At 30.1% G+C, this 20,233-nt stretch overlaps 1 protein-coding gene across 1 annotated transcript; it reads right to left on the bottom strand.

Annotated features, from left to right (window-relative positions):
- Positions 1 to 11,053: 11,053 nt before the first annotated feature.
- LOC132720574 (melanocyte-stimulating hormone receptor-like) lies at positions 11,054 to 13,361 on the bottom strand. The gene has a single exon (XM_060704734.1). It carries the CDS (start codon positions 12,908 to 12,910, stop codon positions 11,660 to 11,662), a length of 1,251 nt encoding a protein of 416 aa, XP_060560717.1. The 5' UTR covers positions 12,911 to 13,361; the 3' UTR covers positions 11,054 to 11,659.
- Between the last annotated feature and the right edge of the window lie 6,872 nt (positions 13,362 to 20,233).

Genomic DNA, 20,233 nt, shown 5'->3' with positions numbered 1-20,233 from the left:
TTCATAACAGAAAATAAAGAATTTATAAATTGATACAGAGATGTATAAAGTATTTATAAATCTCATGATTATCCCATGAAAAGTGAAGTTTCAAGTGCGCAGTATTATTTAATTAAACTGCATATTTGTGTTACCATTGATTTATATTTAGCTGGTGTATGATTTATCTATTTGTAAATAATCATTGTTATCACTTTATAGCTGCATGCCTCATAGATAAGGACTTGTACATTTTGGAAATAAATTTGATAACAGCAGGCTTGAGTATTTCAATGACAATACAGAGTGCACTCCTGAACAATAGCATTCGCAATATCAAATTGCATATTTTTTCTAAACTGTTCATATTATTTTCAATGGATTAATTGAAAATTTGGAAGATGTATCGTAAAGTAAACAATGTATTGTGAAGTGAACGACGCTTACAATTTCATTTGATTCACATAAATTACCAAAAAGAAGCGAAAATATTGTGTTTATATACCCCTTTCTATGTTAGTATAGGGATGTTTTCATTATTTAGATTAGTCATTAATCTTACAAAACATGTAAACAAAACAAAACAAAAACATGTAAATTATATAATTATTAATTGAATCATAAATCGTTTTACTTTTCTTAAAATGTGTGTACATTTTTCTCAAGTTTGATATCATTTAACTATTTTAGCTCATCTTGAGGCATGCAGCTTTAGAGCTGAATGAATTTTTATTGAATTTGTGTATATAGATATGCTTATTGTATAAATTTATTGGATTTTGTGTATATAGATATGCTTATTGTATAAATTTCTCTACATATCTATATAGAATGTAAAATAATAAGATGAAATTTTTGGGTTAAAGTGAAATATTTAATATATTTTTACGAAACATGATAAGGGGTTTGAATTCAATACACAATTTATCACAGCCATAACTGTCTTGGAAAAACAAAAACATTACGAGATAATTTCTGATGATGAAATGAATAGCTGAAGATAGTCTTTGCAAAAAAGAAACATCTTAGAAAGTAGTTACTTTCATATATATTTTTTATATTTGTTTTTTCACAAATATGATATAAATTTGGCTGATATAGCAACATATTTCATGGATAAAATTAATAAATTCTTTTATTTTTCCTAATACTGGAAATTATTAAAGCGACACGCCTCCAGTTTATATAAATTAACCCATTAAAAATGGCCCCAATTCTTATCTTGAGCGTGATACATATTTACTTAATGTTTTTGAAATACAGATTGTATATGATAATTTTTGAAACTTTATTTGTTGATACAATTCATTGAGAATTTGAGCGCAGTGCACAAAAATGATATTTCTTCCCATCATAATTTGTAATTATTTCCCTTTTTGTTTTGAAAATGTCCATAATTTTCATTTAAAGATTGTCTTCTCTTCATAGTGTAACACAAAATGTATTTGAGATGTGGACTGGATACTTCAGAAATATTTTGGTTCTATATGAATTTAGATGTCCTGTAAATTTCAATGAATATTTTGTTTTGAAAATGTCCTTTGTTGTCATTTATTGTTTGTGTTTTCTTAGAACACAAACTGTTTTTTGACGTATAGACATGAAACTAAAATCAATGATGATTTCTGTTTTGAAAGTGTCCTTTCTTTCATGTATAGTTTATTTCATAACATATAACATAATTATGTTATGTAATCATGTATATTTGCATGCCATACTACCAGTCTTACAGTTTCGTTTCGGTAAGACTGAATAAATATTGGATTATTGGTATAATAGGAATTTATATAATATAATCTATGTTTCGTGCCTCAATAGTGAGGTAAGATAAAATTATTTAGTTTAATAATTTATGTAATGTAGTGAAAATTCATTATGTTTGTTGTAAAACTACTTCATATATTAATATGGTAAATTATATAATGTTTGGGTAGCTAAACATTTCCAAAAGAGAACATTTAATTCATGCAATCATTTTAACGGGACAAACATAAATTAATATTTGCATGTTTCTACATTCTTACGAATAAGTTGTTATTATGACCTTCTCCAGTAAAGTCATAATTATATTCTGATAATGTTTTGTATGTAAATATATGCACTGTTCGTTATCTTGCAAATATGCTGTATTATGTCACCATGAGCTTATAAGCCTGATTTGATTGAAATAAATTGTCTGTCTTTCTTTGTATAATACAAAATGAATTTGAGACATAAATTGTTAAAAAGGAGAAGTTTAGTGGGCAAGAATGAAAATTTATCATTTGCATTTTTTTAATTATTGCACTTTGAAATTTGTCATGCTTTACCATTTTGTTATAATTTCAATCTTTTATTGTTGTACTGTTTCTCTTTTGCATTAATTTCATCAAGACCTTAATTCATCAAAGCTTTAATGTTAAAGTTACAAATTTGAAACCATTGAATGATTATACTGTTGGCAAGAATGTCAACTCTACATTTTATAATATGAATGCTTTTTGTTCTTAACACAATAACTCAAAACTTTATTGAAATATAGCAGCTTGATTTTTTATGGATGAATATCTCTGATACTAGTTAAATAGAGAAAAACAGAATCCTTATAGAACGCCCAAAAAATCAAAATTGAAAAAAAAATGTTGTAGGCTCCTCGGAGCTTTTAAGATTAAAACCCTTTCCATGTATTAGAATGTTAATGCACCAGTTTTTCAAAATTTTATTCCGAGTGGCGAAGATATTTTAAGTCTGCTATCACTACCTTTTGTATATTTTTCTGTAAATAACATGATTTTTATTAATGGTTTTTATTATAGTCAGTTTTACTGATTTCCATGATTTCTTTCAGTTTATCAAATGATGACATCACAATATTATTTTTTTTTTATTTTCACATTCAAAAATAACTATACAACAGGTGCAATAACTATTTAGATAATATTTTGATGAGAAAAAACCCATCTGATTACATAACACAATATAATTATAAAACATAAAACATTGTACACATGTAATTCTTCAGTGTTGATATACAGTCAGTACTCATTACAACGACACTGTTGGTTCCCAAAGGACATGTCAGTATATCGAATTTGTCAGTATAGTGAATTTCATCATTCATCATGAAATGATATGCTTATTCACTGGTATCTGAACGTTATGTATTTAGATCTATAATAAACATCTAAAGAAAAAGATTTTTGTGTTTATGTGTTCGCTTCATTACATATCATACACATAATACAACTACTTCATTAAAATAATAACAACTTAAATAGTTAAAGATTTTTATGAAAATGATAAAACTTTATAAAATACAAAGCACATACAATGATAGGACTTTTAAAAGTTAAACCTTTAAAAATTGATTGCACGTTGTTTGTTGCCATAAGTTGAATTCAACTGACAACAACACGTTGGTATTGTAATAAGGTGTTACAATCAACTGACCAAGCTACAATACCTGTTTTAACACCTTACGGTTTTGTTTTATACGCGCGCTTGGCTAACCAAGTGTCAGTTTAACGGGTACTGATTGTATAGAAAATAACATGTTTGGTTTCCAATTTTATTGTGTCGAAGTCGGAATACGAATTTTCCGTTATAAAGGATTATAATAACGTTGAAAAAATTTGGTTCCCACCAATTCACTGTCGTTATTTGAATTTGTCATTATAATTGATTCCGATGTATTGAGTCCTGACTGTATCATAATTATTGGACTTTATTTCACCAAAGGAGAGAACTGTATCATGACATTGTTGTTTCTAATATTACATTTTAAGTACTGAATTGAGCAAAAAGGATATGTTAATAACATATTAATCCATTGTTTAATAATTAATTTATGCTTATAAAATACTGTTTTCAATATATTTTATGATAATAAAATTATATAAAAAGAGTCGATTTTTTTCATCATTAACACTTGTACGTATTATGGTGGCCTTAACCTAAAAATGACTGTGTTGACCCAAGTCATCCTGGATTTGAGCTATATTAGGAGAAATTCATATTCTATGACATCATTACTGGTAAGTCCATGAAATCGAATCAAGAAAATCTTTAAGACAATGTCTGCTTGTAGTAATCAAATAAATACTAACCACAGGATTTTTGTGGTTACTTAAAAGTAAATTTATTCAGTAATTATGAATTTATGATTAAAGTGACATCGTGCTCATATGTTCATCGTCAAGTTGAACTAAATTGACAACATGTTTCGAAAGATTGAATGTTATAATGGTGATTGACCAACAGTTGATATTGGAAAACGTTTCGGATAGAATATATATCCTGTCTTAAATATAAAAAGACTGCCCCACTCTTTTTATAACTTTTACTGTTTCTGGTTAATTCTAAGAGATATTTAGATAATTTTTGGGGGGTCTCGTGTGTAATTTATCGGTCATGCAAAGTAAATTATAACTGAAAGGAATTCTGACAAAATGTAAACTTGTTCTGAATTTTACCTGTTTACTTACTACATGTACTATGTATCCTTGTATGGGCATAATGTCACTTTAATGTTTAAGGTTTTGGACTAATATTCTTAAAGGTCTATGTCATTCAGGGTCATATCACTGAAATATAAAAACAGTCCGACCTCGGTTATTTCCAATACCCATTATTATCCAAAGAAGATTGGCGGTCTTGTTTTTAAATCAATATAAATTCAATCGATTATTCGAAATTCATTATCCAAATACCTCCTATTTTTGAAAGTAAAATTTCAGTCCCGATTATACAATTATGACAGAATTTCACAACTATTATTCGAAGTGCTGTGAAAAATTTCTAATAGCCGTGGTGTATTTTGACAATAGCGGTAATTACACATGTTTTTAAATTAACTTTAATTACCGAAAATAACTTGTATGAGAGTGATTTCTCTGTTAATTATTCGAGTATTCAATTTAATAATTAACACTACCATATATTTGTATAAATTCTTTTTCTTGTCAAAACGGTACATTTTGTCTATTATGTCTATGATTTAAATTCTGCTGCACCATGTCCAATGTTGTCACTGTTAATGCTTAAAGATGAAATTGATAATTTTAGGTGTATGTGCTACATTAAGTGGAATAAAATGCAAGTATTTTATCACCTTAGTGCAATAACAGAAAAAGTTCTTCTAAATTTAATAGCAGTTATTGCACTAAGGTGATGATTTATGTCTTCGGTATCAATAAAATTTATTTTTTACACATCCTTTGTTTTTTATTTATTTTTCTCGATTAATGAATGAAAACAAGTGTGTGTTCAACGGGACTTTTGCAATGTTTGGCAAATAGCTTAAGTTGAATAGTTGTCGTCTAACACTTTATTTGGATTTCGATTATTCAAACCCATCTATTATTCGAAGTAATTGTTTAGTCCCAAGCAATTCAAATAACAGAGGTTGGACTGTAATTTGAAAGGTCTTATTAAAAGGATTGTTGTGTCTATTATTGTAAAATATTATGTTCAGTTTCAAGGAAGTTATGGCCAACGTTCTAGTTTTGGACATATAAGTCTGAAAGGTCAAGGTCATTATGAGGTCACGGTCACAGAAATATATGTTGTTGGAAAGGGTTTGTCCAAGAGGTTGTTGTGACTAAGTTTGAAGTAGGGGTGTCATCGATTCAATCGGTATCGGTGTATCAACGATCTTTGTTATCCGATTCGATATCGATTCCATTTTTTAAATATCGGATATCGAATGCACATATATTTATATATAATCGATATATCGCTGTATCGCCGATAATTCATTATCGATATATCGATACAAAAGTCCTTATCAATGACACCTCTAGTTTGAAGTAATTCTGTTCTGTAAGTAAAATATAGCCTATGGTATAGTTTTTGACAAGAAAACCTTAAAGGTCAAGGTCATTTAGAGGTCAAGCTTCAAAGTATATATTATCAGTCTCTCCAGTATATATTATTATTATATTATAACATTATTTTTCACCGGTGTTTATCATAATATCATGATCGTGATCTTTCCTGTATGTATCATTATATATCATCTTTTTCTCCAGTATTCATAATGATAACATCATTCTCTCAATTTTTATTGATCTTAATCTCCAGTTGGTATTGTTATATCATCATTTTCATCGGACTCGAACTTTAGTATGCTTAAATAAAAATTCATATCATGAAGTGTGACCTTGACTTTTGAGCCAGAGACAAAATTCTTGTGTCAAATTGTCATTATACCTTAAATAATTTTGCATAATAGATTTTAAATGCTTTTAAAATGTTGAAATATTGTAGAAACAAACGTCAACAAAATGCAGATTAAAATGTTGAAATATAGAAGAAACAAATGTAACCAAAAGTGCAGATTAAGGTGTTGAAATTTGTAGATAATCTACGGTCACCAAAATGCAGATTAAAATGTTGAAACATTCAAGCTACAAACGTCACCAAAATGCAGATTAAAATGCTGTCCCATCCAAGTTATATTATGAACATTTAAAATTTATCACATGTATATAGAAATGCCAAACTGTCATTGGCCGACTTCTTTTAAATTAGAAAAGGCCGTAACTGCACATTGTATAATAAACATAACATGTGACGACAATGCAAAATTGCCATTTTATATAAAATGGTATTCGTATTTCCCTTACTTTTGCTTTCTTATGGCATACTATTATATCAATTATGCTGATATATTTTTAAAAATAAGTTACGTGGCTACAGGAGTTACATACACGTCTTTGTTTAAACAGAGCGACAAACTATATATTCAATGATTACGTTATCAACGCCATTCCGGACCGCATCCGTATAAAATAAGGATATCATTTATGTCGTATTTTTTTGCATACAGTTTCACGCCTAATCCTATTGAGCTCTCCTCCTGTTCGTAACATATGGTACAATTTAAATTCGATGCATGTGTATCGTCCAACAGAGATCTCGTGATCTCAGTACGATTTTCATAAAGACAATTGTTAATCACGAGAACAAAAAAAAAAAGGCAATTACTCGATATGTCCTCGGACATAGTGTTTACTCATGAGTGCCCCTAACAGCTTTTCTTCGGCGCTCTGAAATATTTGACGTAATACATATAATCCCGAAGCAAATAGGATTTATCTCCTCGATTAGACACTTAATTTCAATGTGATCGTAAGTTAAACAAAAATATAGTGACACAAAAAACACTTTTACTCACACGCGACAAAGAGGATCTGAGACCATAAAATTTTAATTATTTTGGCAAAGATAAATAGACCGGAAAACGGACGGACAAAAAGGCAGTTACACAATCATGTAGATTATAAAAGAGACTGACATAAAAACAGACGAGAAACAGAGAATCCGACAATCAGACAATCAGAAAGACAGAAGTTTGTTGCAAGTTCAAAGGTGTGGGCATTTGTTCCCCTTATTGCATGATTTATACACATTTTATAGATGTCTACTAGGCAAGCTATATGCATAATATATTTATCTACAAAAAGGTAAATGTGTTTTCCAATACCATAATCTACATTAAGCACATGACTTAAGGGACAAGACCAGTTTTGACCAGAAGGTCATGATTTATACAAGTTTTGTAGAAATCTGCAAATTGATACTACATGCCAGATATCCAAGCGCTGGGTTTTGTAGCTTCACACAATAAGACTTAAATGTGTTCTTGTATGTAGGATTATATAAATCAAGTGCCCCAGGGCGGCCCAATATTCATCCCTGGGCATGACAAATATAAGTTTTGCAGAGGTTGACAAGGTAACAAGCTTAATAGTATAGCTCTTGGCATTGCAGTTTCACAAAATAAGACTGTGTGTTCTCATACAAGACTATGTCAATTAAGTAACCCCAGGCGCAGTTTTTGTAAAGGTCAATAAGGCAATGTTACATGCTAAAGCTCTGGACATTGTAGTTTCACACAATGATAACTTAAAAGTGTTTTCCTATATTAGTCTATATAAATCAAGCAATCACCGAGGATTACTTCATGGGCCAATTTTGATCTCAGGAGACTCATTTTAAGTCATATTTCTGCCAGGAAATTTAGAAACTGACACAAAATGACTTTGAACTTGACCCGGGGAAGGTCAAAACCTGCGCTTTGCATGTCGTCTCATAATGGTTAACTTTTCTGCAAAGTAGTTTCTATTTCCTTCCACACACTAAAACTGCTAAAAAACAGATGGATGGACAGCAAGCTGCATAACATTATACGCCAATTTTTTTCCGGGCATATAAAGATCATAACTATTAATTAAAACTTTATCTTGTTGGCATTATGAAACGCATTTATCATCATGAAATTAAAATGCATTTTCATTACTGCCTTATCGAGCATATTTATTAGACAAAAAAGCAACAATTAGTCCGAACATAGTCACTCGCCAAAATTTAGAGAACTATTCGATGGAACACGCCAAGGACCTTAATGCCACAACACATACATATAGTACATCACTTGGTGCTTTTTTGAAAAGGATCTGTCAACAGGTAAATGTATGGTTTAACGCCAGTTTAACGTGTACGTTACCGTTGAGTAGAAATAACGCTTAAGTAACCATTATTTTGATATAACTTAAAGTCTAATTTAGTATATTATGACTGTGTGATGAAATTTAAATAAAAAAGAAAACCAAATGCAAGAAAGGCTTTATGTTTTATTTTGTACTTTTTAAATATATAAGCAAATTTATGACACAACATAAGGGAATTTCTGGGAAAACAAACAATATCCATTCTACTCCATTTGTAAAGCTTCTATTAAACAAGAAAACTGTTCAATTTCATTCTAATCTTGTTTTACAAAAAGTAACAGACTACAGTCATATAATATAGGAACGTAGCCAAAATTACTTTCATTTGCCATGATCATTTACAAAACTTTCAAATTTGTTTAAAAGGTAATAAACAAACTCAGCTAACATGCAGCACTGAAGGTAAAGTGTCTCAATAAAGTAGATGCGGGAATAAAACATGTATAATTACATTGTATCTGTTTGTCACGTGATAAATGAAATTTATTTTCCAGCCCGATAACTTTTGCTTGATTATATAAATTGTTTACTATTTTTAATATAAAAAAATTGATGAAAAAACATAAAAAATTTTAAACCAATAAAAAAAATCATAGACCAAAACCCTACCCAAATTTTACTTTAATTTCAAATATGCGTTTTTCTTTTTTTTATTTTTATTAATGAATATTTTCGGGAAATGTTTTTTGCGCTTTCTATAAAAATTTTAAGGTTTAAAAAATTTTTTCCCTTTTCCTTTTTTCGGGGAAAAGGGTGCATTCGAATAATTTTACTGAAATTCTTTCTTTCTATTATTAAATATTTTAAAATAAATAAAAACTTTTTTTTTATTGACTGGGATTGGGGAAACCCTAAAAAATTCCGGGGTTTTTTATTGGGGAAAAAACCTCCCGGTTTCGATTTAACGGAATTTTTTTAAGGGGAAAAGGGACAAAAAAGGTTTTAGGAATTGATTAAAAGGGGTATTTTTTAAATTTTTAAATTTTTAAAAGGTTTTGGTACTTTTGCTAGAGTTTTCAATAACAGAATACCACTCATTTAGAAAAATCTTTTAGCATCTGCCTTATTCTGAGTTTCAACCTTTGTGTAAACCATATATCAAATAAACCGTATTTTATAACAAAAAATGTCTTAGGTTAGCAAAACAAGGATTTTTTCTCATATCATTTTCAATTAAAGATTTTGAAAAATTATATAATAAATAATCAATGAAATTTTTGTACAACAAAATCTGAATGAAGTTGATCAAATAAGAGATGAATACAATTTTAATGATCTAAAAAAATTATTGATTACTTTTTCTATGAAAAAAAATTAATTGTTTGAAATGATTTTTTGTCTAAAAGTATTACACTGTTTTCTTCATTTACCTTTTACAATTTTAGAAATGTTCTTGTAATAGGACGTATATAAATGCACTCGTTCACCACTTGACGGTTATTCAATATTTATTTATTTCTTCTTCTTAATGTCATAATTATCATCGTATATTACTAATTTTGGTAAAAAAGGAACGAAATTATCTCCCAAGTGTGTCCAATGACATTACCTCCCAAGTGTGTTCAATGAAATTATCTCCTAACTGTACCCAAGGAAATTATCTCCTAACTGTACCCAATGAAATTATCTCCTAAGTGTGTCCAAAGAAATTATCTCCTAACTATGTCCAAAGAAAATATCTCCTAACTGTGCCTAATGAAATTATTTCCTAACTGTGTCCAATGAAATAATCTCCTAAGTGTGCCCAACGAAATAATCTCCTAAGTGTGCCTAATGAAATTATCTCCTAACTATGTCCAAAGAAATTATCTCCTAACTGTGTCCAAGGAAATTATCTCCTAACTGTGCCTAATGAAATTATCTCCTAACTGTGTCCAATGAAATTATCTCCTAACTATGTCCAAAGAAATTATCTCCTAACTGTGTAGAATGAAATTATCTCCTAAGTGTGTCTAATCTATGGATCTCTGGTTAACTCATTTACGAAGAATTTAACCAATTTGTACATTTTATTAAGTAATAGAAAGAGCATCGAAACACGAAGCTATCTGATTTGTACGAGAGGGGAAGGTGTATGTATACGATTTGACTCTGACAGATTCTCAACAGAAAACTATGATACAAACATCTGTTTATGCGTAAGCAAATGATAAGAACAAATACATTTTACGATTCATCTTTATCCGTATAAGTATATATTACATTGTTCAAAGAGCTCTACTAACATTGTACTTATAATTAATAACCACATTAATTCTTATTAACATGAAAAGGAAATTTGACTTGACTTTCACATTTAGAAACAATCACATGTCAATGTTGTATATATTGATAGCTGACGGTATATTAGTCAACAAGAACAGATTATCTAGTGTGTTTATCTATTATACAAAAATGAAAGTTTGTCAAACAATCAATATTCAACAATAATGTTAACTTTTGTTGGAATTTCATTATAATCTTAGTTACCCCGATTTATTCATAGACTTTCTACAACATTCTTGTTGCAATAATTGAATTTAAGTAAAACAGTTATTTTATTATATCAATGTTAAACAACAGATAATTCACTAGCAATTAAAACATTTCACAGAAATATATAAACAGAACAATATTTATTTTTTATATATTAGATCCACACAATGAATATAATCTTATATACAAAGGTTTATTATTAGTAGTTTGGCACTATGTGTTATAATTACAACACCAATATTGCATGATGACTTAAAACAGACACTAAATTTACAAGCAATATAAAATATTATTGTAGCACATTATTTCAGTATTTGATATCAATTATACTCGTACTTGAGTCTATTTACGTTGTAGCACATTATTTCAGCATTTGATATCAATTATACTTGAGTCTATTTACATAGAAGCATATTATTTAAACAATGATAACAATTGTATTTGAGTCTATTTACATTGTAGCGCATTATTTCAACATTTGATATCAATTGTACTTCAGTCTATTTAAATTGTAGCACATTATTTCAGCATTTGATATCAATTATACTTGAGTCTATTTACATTGTAGCACTTAATATCACTTTATATATGATACTGTTTATAACGATATTTTTGTTTGTATGATGTCATTATAATTATAATTATAATAACACATTGTATAGATATCTATGTTGATATCATTATAGAATATCAACAATAAGATATCAGTTTAGTTACACACCATTAACGCTGTCCAAACTATCAGCGTAACTGTATTTTCTCGGCATTTCCCCTAGATTGTAATTCATCTTTCTTGATGACAATGGTGTATCGGATGTGACAATACTGTCCTCATTAATCCCAGGTAAACAAGAGAACATCGACTTTAAGCTTCCTCGAAACTTTTCAGACATAAATCCATAAATAAACGGATTGATGAAATTGTTAATAAGAAATAAGCAATCCGCGATTTCACCGAAATGAGTTCGAAAATCACTAGGTGGATATACATCTCGTCCAGCAAGTTTTAGGCATTTATGTATAAGTCTTGGTAATGGAAGAACAGCCGCCATTACAATAACAACAACAACTATTTTTGACATGCGCTGTATCGACTTCCGGGTGGCGTCTGTTGTCGTGAAAGAAATAGACCCTTTGACCATACATATTTTTAATATATGAAGGACGCACGTTATAACTAACGGTAGAAAGTACACCGATAACCATAAATACAGCAAAAATTCCTGGGATCGTCCGGCCAGAATAATTCCTGCATTTATAAGTGCTGTTAGACTTCCTGTTATTATTATTCCAATTATCCACACAACTATAGACGATATTATCACCTTTTTAATTGTTAGATAGGCATTAGCTCTTAACGGATAAGCCAACGTGATATACCTCAAAACAGCTAACAAAGCCACGTGTGTATTTGCTGAGAACCAGAAAATGGATTTCAGAATATAATATGGTGAACTTATTATAACTGGAGATGAGCACGTGACAGATAAGATAACTCTTTCAAATGATGTTGTCAGATTTAGAGTAAGAAACAATAAATCAGCAATAGCTAAAGCAGCTATAGCAACAAATGTCGGGTCATGCAAGTTCCGGTCACGAATGACTCGTGTTATTACAAACATGTTGGCCACTATTCCAATGATAAACAATGTCTCAATGGCGCTGTATATGCATGCTGTGTCGCAGTAACCACATGAAAATGTTTGATAACTACCGTAACTTCTCCTGTTACCACTACCACGTGAAGAATTTCCCACAGTGACGTCATCTTGTGTTAAATTACCACACGAAGAATTTCCCACAGTGACGTCATCTTGTGTTAAATTTCCACACGAAGAATTTAATACACCCATCGCGTTCTCCTTCATTGCCAAAGTAACATTGTCCAAGAAACTGTTTGTTTCACACATTGTTAAATGTCTGTGGACAAGTATGTTAATACATAGATATATACTAGTTAACATTGTCCAAGAAACTGTTTGTTTCACACATTGTTAAATGTCTGTGGACAAGTATGTTAATACATAGATATATACTAGTTAACATTGTCCAAGAAACTGTTTGTTTCACACATTGTTTGTTAAATGTCTGTGGACAAGTATGTTAATACATAGATATATACTAGTTAACATTGTCCAAGAAACTGTTTGTTTCACACATTGTTTGTTAAATGTCTGTGGACAAGTATGTTAATACATAGATATATACTAGTTAACATTGTCCAAGAAACTGTTTGTTTCACACATTGTTTGTTAAATGTCTGTGGACAAGTATGTTAATACATAGATATATACTAGTTAACATTGTCCAAGAAACTGTTTGTTTCACACATTGTTTGTTAAATGTCTGTGGACAAGTATGTTAATACATAGATATATACTAGTTAACATTGTCCAAGAAACTGTTTGTTTCACACATTGTCCAAGAAACTGTTTGTTTCACACATTGTCCAAGAAACTGTTTGTTTCACACATTGTCCAAGAAACTGTTTGTTTCACACATTGTCCAAGAAACTGTTTGTTTCACACATTGTCCAAGAAACTGTTTGTTTCACACATTGTCCAAGAAACTGTTTGTTTCACACATTGTTTGTTAAATGTCTGTGGACAAGTATGTTAATACATAGATATATACTAGTTAACATTGTCCAAGAAACTGTTTGTTTCACACATTGTTTGTTAAATGTCTGTGGACAAGTATGTTAATACATAGATATATACTAGTTAACATTGTCCAAGAAACTGTTTGTTTCACACATTGTTTGTTAAATGTCTGTGGACAAGTATGTTAATACATAGATATATACTAGTTAACATTGTCCAAGAAACTGTTTGTTTCACACATTGTTTGTTAAATGTCTGTGGACAAGTATGTTAATACATAGATATATACTAGTTACACATGTAACAGTCATCCACTTATAACCCTTCCCTAATGCAGTATAGGTCCACTTAAGATTGTTTATACCAAGCCTTATATAGACAAGTCATCTATGTTGTCTTCGTAAACAAACATTTTTAATCCAAAACAATTTTTAAACTTTTTTTCGAAAGCATCTCCGTTTTCCGACAACATTTATAAACAACAAACTAAACAACCTCCACCATTTTTAACACCGTTATATCTCAATTAATGTAAATACTACATTAATTAACGAATTGTATATACTGTTCATTGACCGTATAAAACATTTGCATAAAAACATAAGAAAATAGGCCAGAAATATTCTCCTTGTTACTCTTCATAAAACACGCGTAACAAGTTCAACTACTGACAGATGAGAATGTGAGATATATCTAACGCGCTGTAAAATCTGTTCAATTTGCGAATTATTGTAACGATATAAATGTTTAAACAACAAAAAAGTTCCAGATAAGTTCAAACATCTGGAAGTGTAATAAAGCAGCATATTGCTGGTAAATTAACATAGATCTCTACTACTTGAAACTGAAGGTAATTGTTGCACTACAGCTGATGTTAACTCATCATATGTGCAGCAACATGTTGATAGTAGAAGATTCGTTTACTGCCTAGAATTAATCATAAGTTTTATGTTAAGATTGCTCATCTTATCGCTACATGATAATTAGCAGTAAAATTTGTAATCATTAAATAGTTGTTTGAATCTCGAGCCAACTGCAATCCTCAAAATCCTCACTAGCTACAAAATTTATTCTAGTTTGATCCTGTAGAATATGGTGGCTGATTTGTGCCATTCGTGTTTTCGCCCCGCAACCCCACCAAGCGAAAAGTCGAAAATTAACAAGTTAAAATGGCGGGGCAGGGAGCGAAAACAAGCTAATTAAGGAGAACGCGGGGCAAAGTTTAAGAAATAAAACTTCGCCCCGCGGGTGCGCGGAGCGATATTAAAGAAATAAAAGGCGGGAGCTCGGAGCGGAAACACGATAATTAGCGACCCGCCATTTAACTTATTTATTATCGACTTTTTGCCTGGTGGGGTTGCGGGACGAAAACATGATTATGAGCTTGTTCGCGTGGCGAAGTTTTACTTATTAAACTTAGCCCCGCGCCCCCGCTAATTAGCCTGTTTTCGTCCAGCGACCCCTCCGTTTTATTTCTTAAACTTCGCCCCGCGCCCTTGCTAACTAGAGTGTTTTCGCTCCACGCCCCCGCCATTTTAAACTTTTGGCTTGGCGGGGTCGCGAGACGAAAACACGAATGGCACAAATCAGAAAGCTTTAAGCTTAAAGAAACACATTCTAGTGGTTCGTTCCTAGGACCAACGAGTTCTAAGTATTGAATGTAAAGTTCATCGCATAAGGAAACAAAGGGATACATCTGTGATTATAAACGTTATCTTAAATACGTGATATAGCAATTATTTTGGGAGCAAAATATTTATTTACAGGATCATTCAGTATCTACATTAAGTCAAATACTATTAATTTACAGAAAACAGTGCAATATATGTTTGATCAAATGACCCCCTTGTTTTCCATGTATTTTTTCTATTTTGTATTTCGTTTTTATTTCAAACGTTATAAAAGGTAACCAATCAACTTCAAGCATTTGCACTACGTGATCTCCCAATATATGTCAGTATTGGATCAAATCTATATCAATTTAGCTTCTTTCTCAATTTGTCAGTCCAAAAATGCCATATCAAACCAGTATCGTACTCCATCTAGTCCAAAAAATTCATTTTCAATAATAATTGTACTCGAAGAATCAAAGTTCTGTCAACATATCAAAAATTTGATGGTGTGAAATAAATATGTTTAAATGCATTCTTTGTAATCTATATGGCTTTTACATAGCTGCCCAATATGTTTGAGACTCGTCTAACGCCTCGTCCAATATAGTTGTGACAGCTGTGTTCTCGTCCAATAGAATACAGTATTGTACTCAACAATGTGAAATAACCTAATATCTTATATTCTACGAAATGTGGTTATTGCCAGTAAAATTGTTTTATTATCTGAGAAAGTGTACTTATTTTGACTTCTTTTTCTGTAGAAAGAAATGAACGGTAAACATGCAGTTTATTAAAAACCATTTGATGTTAGAAAGATAAAAACAAAATAAAGCGATAAGAATTTGGCAACACTTCCATCCTCATAATCTAATAGATCTAAGCTTAGATACTGTTAAAGATAAAGAAGGCAAACATACTATATGTAATAGATCTATAATAAAAACACATGTTGTATAAACAAAAGTTGTAAAGTTATTTTTAGTGAAGTTATGTTTGGTGAAGTAAATATTGTGAGCTTTATATATGCAGTTTAACATGGCCGTGTTCTGCAGTTCTGTAATAACATTACAGTACTAACTTTATCATGGCCGTGTTATGTAATAACATTACAATAATAACTTTAATATGGCCGTGTTCTGTAATAACATTACATATATAATTTTAACATGGCCGTGTTCTGTTATAACATTACAGTACTAACTTTAACATGGCCGTGTTCTGTAATAACATTATATTACTAACTTTAACATGGCCTTGTTCTGTAATAACATTACATTACTAACTTTAACATGGCCGTGTTCTGTAATAACATAACATTACTAACTTTAACATGGCCGTGTTCTGTAATAACATTACATTAATAACTTCAACACTTCCGTGTTCTGAAATAACATTACATTACTAACTTTAACATGGCCGTGTTCTGGAATGACATTACATTAATAACTTCAACACTTCCGTGTTCTGAAATAACATTACATTACTAACTTTAACATGGCCGTGTTCTGGAATAACATTACATTAATAACTTTAACATGTCCGTGTTCTGTAATAACATTACATTAATAACTTCAACACTTCCGTGTTCTGTAATAACATTACATAACTTACTTTAACACGGCCATTTTCTGTAATAACATTTCGTAACTAACTTTTCACACTCGCTTACTCAATTAGATTTTACTATTTTAGTTTCCGTGGCTTTCGAGAGTTTTTTTCTCCACTTTTCCGACTAATACTGATTGTTGTAGTCCACGAGTGATTAAATTAATGTTATTTTTAATTTGATTTTTAGCGGACTAATTGTTTCAAAGTACTATCCTGCGCATCGGTCGAATGTTCCACTATCGCTCACTTCTGAAGTAACGTGAGTGTATTCAGTGAGCTGCGAAGGGAGCGTAGTTTCAAAGTAGAATCTATATGATATGAATATTTTATTTATTGTGAAATATCTGACTATAACATATCTATTGATACTTTTATAGAAATATAAATCATATCTAGCCACGATGAATTATGTTTAAAAAACATTTCTGATAAAATGTTTAAAAAAAAATATTTAAATTTTCTGTCAACAAATTATTTTTTTTCTTTCTTTGCCCATGTACACTCTATAGAAACAATATGAGAAATTAACGTTGTAAAGAATAAGCTTGTCAAACGAAAACTTTGTCATTCATATGATCTTAAATCACATACAAAATCTGTAATATGTATAATTGCCATGTGCAATACTTATTAATTAGTAAATATTTTGCCTTTCTGGTGTCACATGATCAATTCTAAGGACCACAATGGAAATAAGTCGGCTTATGCCTTCTTTTTGTGTCATCCTTGGTATTGAATATATGGCATCAACACATGCACTTTCATGTTTACATGTATCTCTTGATGTTGACATTGAATTTGTAGTTGTTTTATGACATGTATTTTTTACCAGAATAAAACTATCTATCTATGCCATAAACAAGTAATTCATATATAAAAATAAATAACACTGGCCTTAACAAATGATCTTCAGATGAGACATTCCCTTTGGTATTTAAGTAGACAATACAAACAATGAAACACTCCGGAAAATAAAAGATGATCCAACTTCCGTAACAAAAAAAACTCTCTCTCTCTCTCATCTCACATTAAATACAAGAAGTTGAAAAATCACTTTGAATGAACGGAAACAAACCATTTAAGTACGTCATACTTGAGAATGTTGCGATAACTAACCCAGATTTATTAATCATCAAATGTATAACCATGTTTGACGATTGATACATATGGTATTTGTCTGACTAGTATCAATATACACATGTATAAATTATAGTCTAAAGTTATAGGAGGTAGGCAAGTTGAGTTCAATATAAGACGAGGTCTTAGCCGTGAGTTTATGAGGTTTCAATATCCTAAGTCAAATTAATACATGTATATAGCATCATCATCATCATCATCATCATGTTCATCATCATCATCATGTCCATCATCATCATCGTCATTATCATGTTCATCATCATCATCATCATCATCATGATCATCATCATCATCATCATGTTCATCATCATCATGTTCATCATCATAATCATCATCATGTTCATCATCATGTTCATCATCATTAACAACAACAATAACAATCACAGCAACACAAGATGGTCGAAACACTATTCTTTACAGTTAATCAAAAGTTTGTCCCAAACGCTGTATCACTGTTTCTTACATCCACTTATTTTCATTTTGTTTTGTGATTTACTTCCTTATTGATAGGATGGTATCTGTCCTTAGTATTTATTTACCAGTAATATAATTCAAGACATGTTGATACTTGTGTCACTAAGTGATAATATATTCTATTATTATTTAAAGTTTTCTGATTGCTAAAAACACTTTGTAACTTAATGATATATGTGTTATAAATTAATGACATTGACCATTTGATTGTACTGTGTATGCATGGGCATATTGCCCGAATGTACTTTGAAATAAACTCTTGAAACTCTTGTAATTTATGTTTTGTCTTAAGCATAAAAGGTAAATAAATATGAATAAATAGAGCGCATATAGACATTTATTTTTAAGTATAAAATTAAACAATCTATCTTATGCAATCTAACGATACATTATATAACCGCAACATATTTTAACATGACAGACAACATTATTATTTATACAGGAATTACTCAAAACACTGAAAGTTTAATCATGTAAAAAACATAAATAATAATGTTAAAAGATAGATTTGAAATGTTAGAAGACATAATCTTAAATATAAAGGGGAACAACCATTTTTTAAATACTTTTGTGGTTTAGTACAATTATTCGTATTTCTCGTTCATGTTGTAATTATCTATTCCCATAGATGTAAATACTAATTTAACCAACGAATCCCATTACAACTGTCATTATTATACTGACAGAAAAATAATGTGGAACGTGACCGAGACTTGAACCCGATACCCTGAACACCGTACCACAGCTTTACCAGCTAAGCTAGTTGGTCGCTTTTACATTTCTTCCCTTAATAAGTAAAAAGTTTCATACCGTAACACTGGCTCATTAACTTTTTGAAAAAAATAAAGAAAATAATCATCCCTAAAGAAAGTACAAAACGGCAAAATTGAAAATGGTGCAGGCTCGGTTTGATTGACCCTGTTTATGGACGGTACTGTCAAGTGCAAACTACGTACAGTCCACCATAACCCTGACATTCTTCAACTTTTAGTAGCGGTTATGTATAATAGATTAAATTAGAAAATATACTGATATATCAGAGAAGTGTTCGCCCACCTAGATTTGTAACATTTTGTGGCATAGAATCAAACCATGAACATTAAACCTGGCAATAATTCGTGGATATAACATTGGAACATTGGTATAATTAATCTGGCTAAATAAGTTCATTCACCAGTTAACGTTCTTTGAAAATACTAATTAACATCATGTTTTTTCTTTCCTGACTTTTGCTGCAAAACAAGTTCATTAAAGTGAGAATTAAAAATAATGATATAGATTTGAAAAATAACATACTACAAATATCATATACATGTACAATTATTATATACAGTTATTATATACAATTATCATATAGAGAAAATTCAAGTTTTTTTCTATAATTACAGGATTTATTTCCATCGAGTGGTATGAAAATAAATAGTTCATGAGTGGTGGTAGTGGAAATATGATAATTTTCATATCACAAGATGAAAATAAATTCTGTATGTAAAGAAAAAAACAACATGAATTTTCTGTTATTATATGCATTTATATGCATTTTTTGACATCACAGTTTGAAAGATATTCCCTTAAAGTTTGTATATTGGCTGAATTAGCAGAAAGTAGTCCGGCAAAACACCAGTGAAAATACGGAAAATATGTTTTACTGCAGTGAAAATACGGAAAATATAAAAAAAAACATATTATTTTATCAATATTTCTGAATATTTCATTTATAAATATTTAATAAATACAGTTATCATATACAATTAAAAAAGACAAACACAAGATAAATCTACAAAAGCACGTAGTTAGAATTGTAGCAATTGAAAAAAATGTTATCATTATGACACCATAATATGTCTCAATT

Source organism: Ruditapes philippinarum, unplaced genomic scaffold (genome assembly GCF_026571515.1).
Source record: "Ruditapes philippinarum isolate M1 unplaced genomic scaffold, ASM2657151v2 ctg10314_1_1_1_1, whole genome shotgun sequence".
NCBI classification, from domain to species: Eukaryota; Metazoa; Mollusca; class Bivalvia; order Venerida; family Veneridae; genus Ruditapes; species Ruditapes philippinarum.
This window is presented reverse-complemented; position numbering and strand designations above follow the sequence as displayed.

What these genes read in the sequence shown, in the direction of transcription:
- LOC132720574 (XM_060704734.1), bottom strand. Translation starts at nt 12,910, where the DNA reads ATGTTAACTAGTATATATCTATGTATTAACATACTTGTCCACAGACAT.